Source organism: Rhea americana, unplaced genomic scaffold, assembly GCF_003343005.1.
Source record: "Rhea americana isolate MKP2758 unplaced genomic scaffold, rheAme1 scaffold_104, whole genome shotgun sequence".
NCBI classification, from domain to species: Eukaryota; Metazoa; Chordata; class Aves; order Rheiformes; family Rheidae; genus Rhea; species Rhea americana.
Genome location: NW_028185084.1, coordinates 8,420 through 10,084, shown reverse-complemented (window position 1 = coordinate 10,084; position 1,665 = coordinate 8,420). Strand labels below are relative to the sequence as shown.

General features: G+C 73.2%; 1 protein-coding gene and 1 long non-coding RNA gene across 2 annotated transcripts; one reads left to right on the top strand and one right to left on the bottom strand.

The window, feature by feature from the left end:
• Window positions 1–6: 6 nt before the first annotated feature.
• On the top strand, window positions 7–1,190 carry LOC146601319 (uncharacterized). The gene is made up of 3 exons (XR_014896179.1): window positions 7–84; window positions 198–355; window positions 454–1,190. It is a non-coding gene; the product is annotated as an uncharacterized LOC146601319 (long non-coding RNA).
• Window positions 1,191–1,273: 83 nt separating this feature from the next.
• On the bottom strand, window positions 1,274–1,664 carry MRPL43 (mitochondrial ribosomal protein L43; the record flags this gene model as incomplete). Its single annotated transcript, XM_085308185.1, has 2 exons — window positions 1,274–1,506; window positions 1,637–1,664. Coding segments are annotated over 2 exons (243 nt in total), but the record flags the coding sequence as incomplete, so codon positions are not given.
• Window position 1,665: the final 1 nt, after the last annotated feature.

Genomic DNA, 1,665 nt, shown 5'->3' with positions numbered 1-1,665 from the left:
CGTGCGCAGACTGAGCCCGCCCGCCCCTTCGGGCGTCCCCCAGCCCTCGGAGTGCCAGTGCCGGAGCCGGATGGCTGGTGAGAGGTGGGTGAGCAGCGGGGATGGGAGCTCGGGGGCGGCTCGCTGCGGGCCCAGGCCTCTTGCCGGCAGCAGGAGCAGCGCAGCCCGCTCCAGCTCTCCAACCTCTCCCCCCGCAGGGTTCCCTCTCGCCGAGAGGACAGTGCAGCGAGGGACGAAGCCCGGGCGAGGAGGCGGCGCCGGCGTCCCTGCGCGCCCGGGAGGGGCCTCCGGCAGCGGGGCGAAGCGTAGAGGCAGGTCGCGAGCGCCCGCGCCGAGGAGGGCACGGCAGCGCCAGGTGAGCTGCGGGGCAGGGCCCCGTGGGGAGGCAGCGCTCGCGGCCGTGGGGCTCTGCTGGAGCCCCTTCCAGCGCCGCGCTCTGCCCAATCTCCGCAGGGCGCCGAGACGCCGTCGCTGGAGCCGGGCTGGCCGCCGCCGCGCCGGGAGGGAGGGCCGCGGCGGGTCGCGTGCCCCGCTGCAGGTGCCCCCTCTCGTGTCCGCGGTGCCCCGCCGCCGTCCCGGCCAGGCCGTGCCGGGGATGACCTGGGGGCTGGGGCCGTCGGGCACGAGACGGTCCCCTCGCGCCCCTCAGACGCCCTGGAGAAGGGCCTGGCTCCCCTGAGGCCTCTCGCTCTCTGCGGCGCTGCCCAGGGGAGCCGCTGTCCCCAGATGCCCCCACGCAGCTCCGCTCCAGCCTCCCCGAGCACGGCCAGGCCGGGGGCAAGCACGTCTCGCGTCCCGGGATGATGTGAGACAGCCCCTTCCGTGTTCCTCACTGGCACCTCTCACTTCAGGGCACTGCCCTGAGCCCGGCCCCATGGCGGGATGGCACTAGGGAAGGCGCCATCGGGGTCAGCAGTGGGCCAGACCCCCAGCCCTCCCCATGGAGGAGCAAGGCCTCACGGGTAGAGGGCTGTGCCAGGCTCCTGTGTTCCCCCATTTTGCTGGCAGAGAGGTGACAGTTCGGACACTCCTGCTCAGCGCTGGGCCTCGGTTTCCCGACTGCCCTGGGCAGCAGGGCGTCCCCACCCGAGCTGCCCCACACCCCGCCTCGAATGCCCCCCAAGCCCCGTGTCCTTGACAGCGCCCTGTGTCCAGCCCCCTCGTGCAGCCCCCGAGGTGCCGGGGTTGCCCCCGGGGGTAATAAACACAGCTCTGCCTGGATGCATAGCGTGATGTCTTCTGTCTGGGGAGAGGGGAGACACACAGAGGCGCGTGGCAGCAGGGTGACACTTTATTTAGGTGGCAGGCGGGGGCCCAGCAGGGTGAGGGCACTGGGTTTGTTGGTGAAGGGGTGCCACTGGCCCTGGATGCTGGGGTTGGCGGTGTGGAAGGGCTTGCGGATGCGGATGATGTCCAGGCCCGACCGGTTGGCCAGCTTGGTGGCGAGCTGGGCAATCTCCCCGCTGCTCTTGTTGGCGATCAGCTCCTCCCGCACCGTGCCGTTCACTGTGGGGCAGAGCGGCGCTGCGGTGAGGCCGCAGACCCCCGCGCTGCCCCCCCCGCGCGGCGGGCGGCGCCGAGCCCTCCCCAGCTCACTTGCGCGCCCGCCGGGCCCGTCCCGTCCTCCCGGACTCACAGTACTCGGCGAGCAGCAGCGGGGCCGGG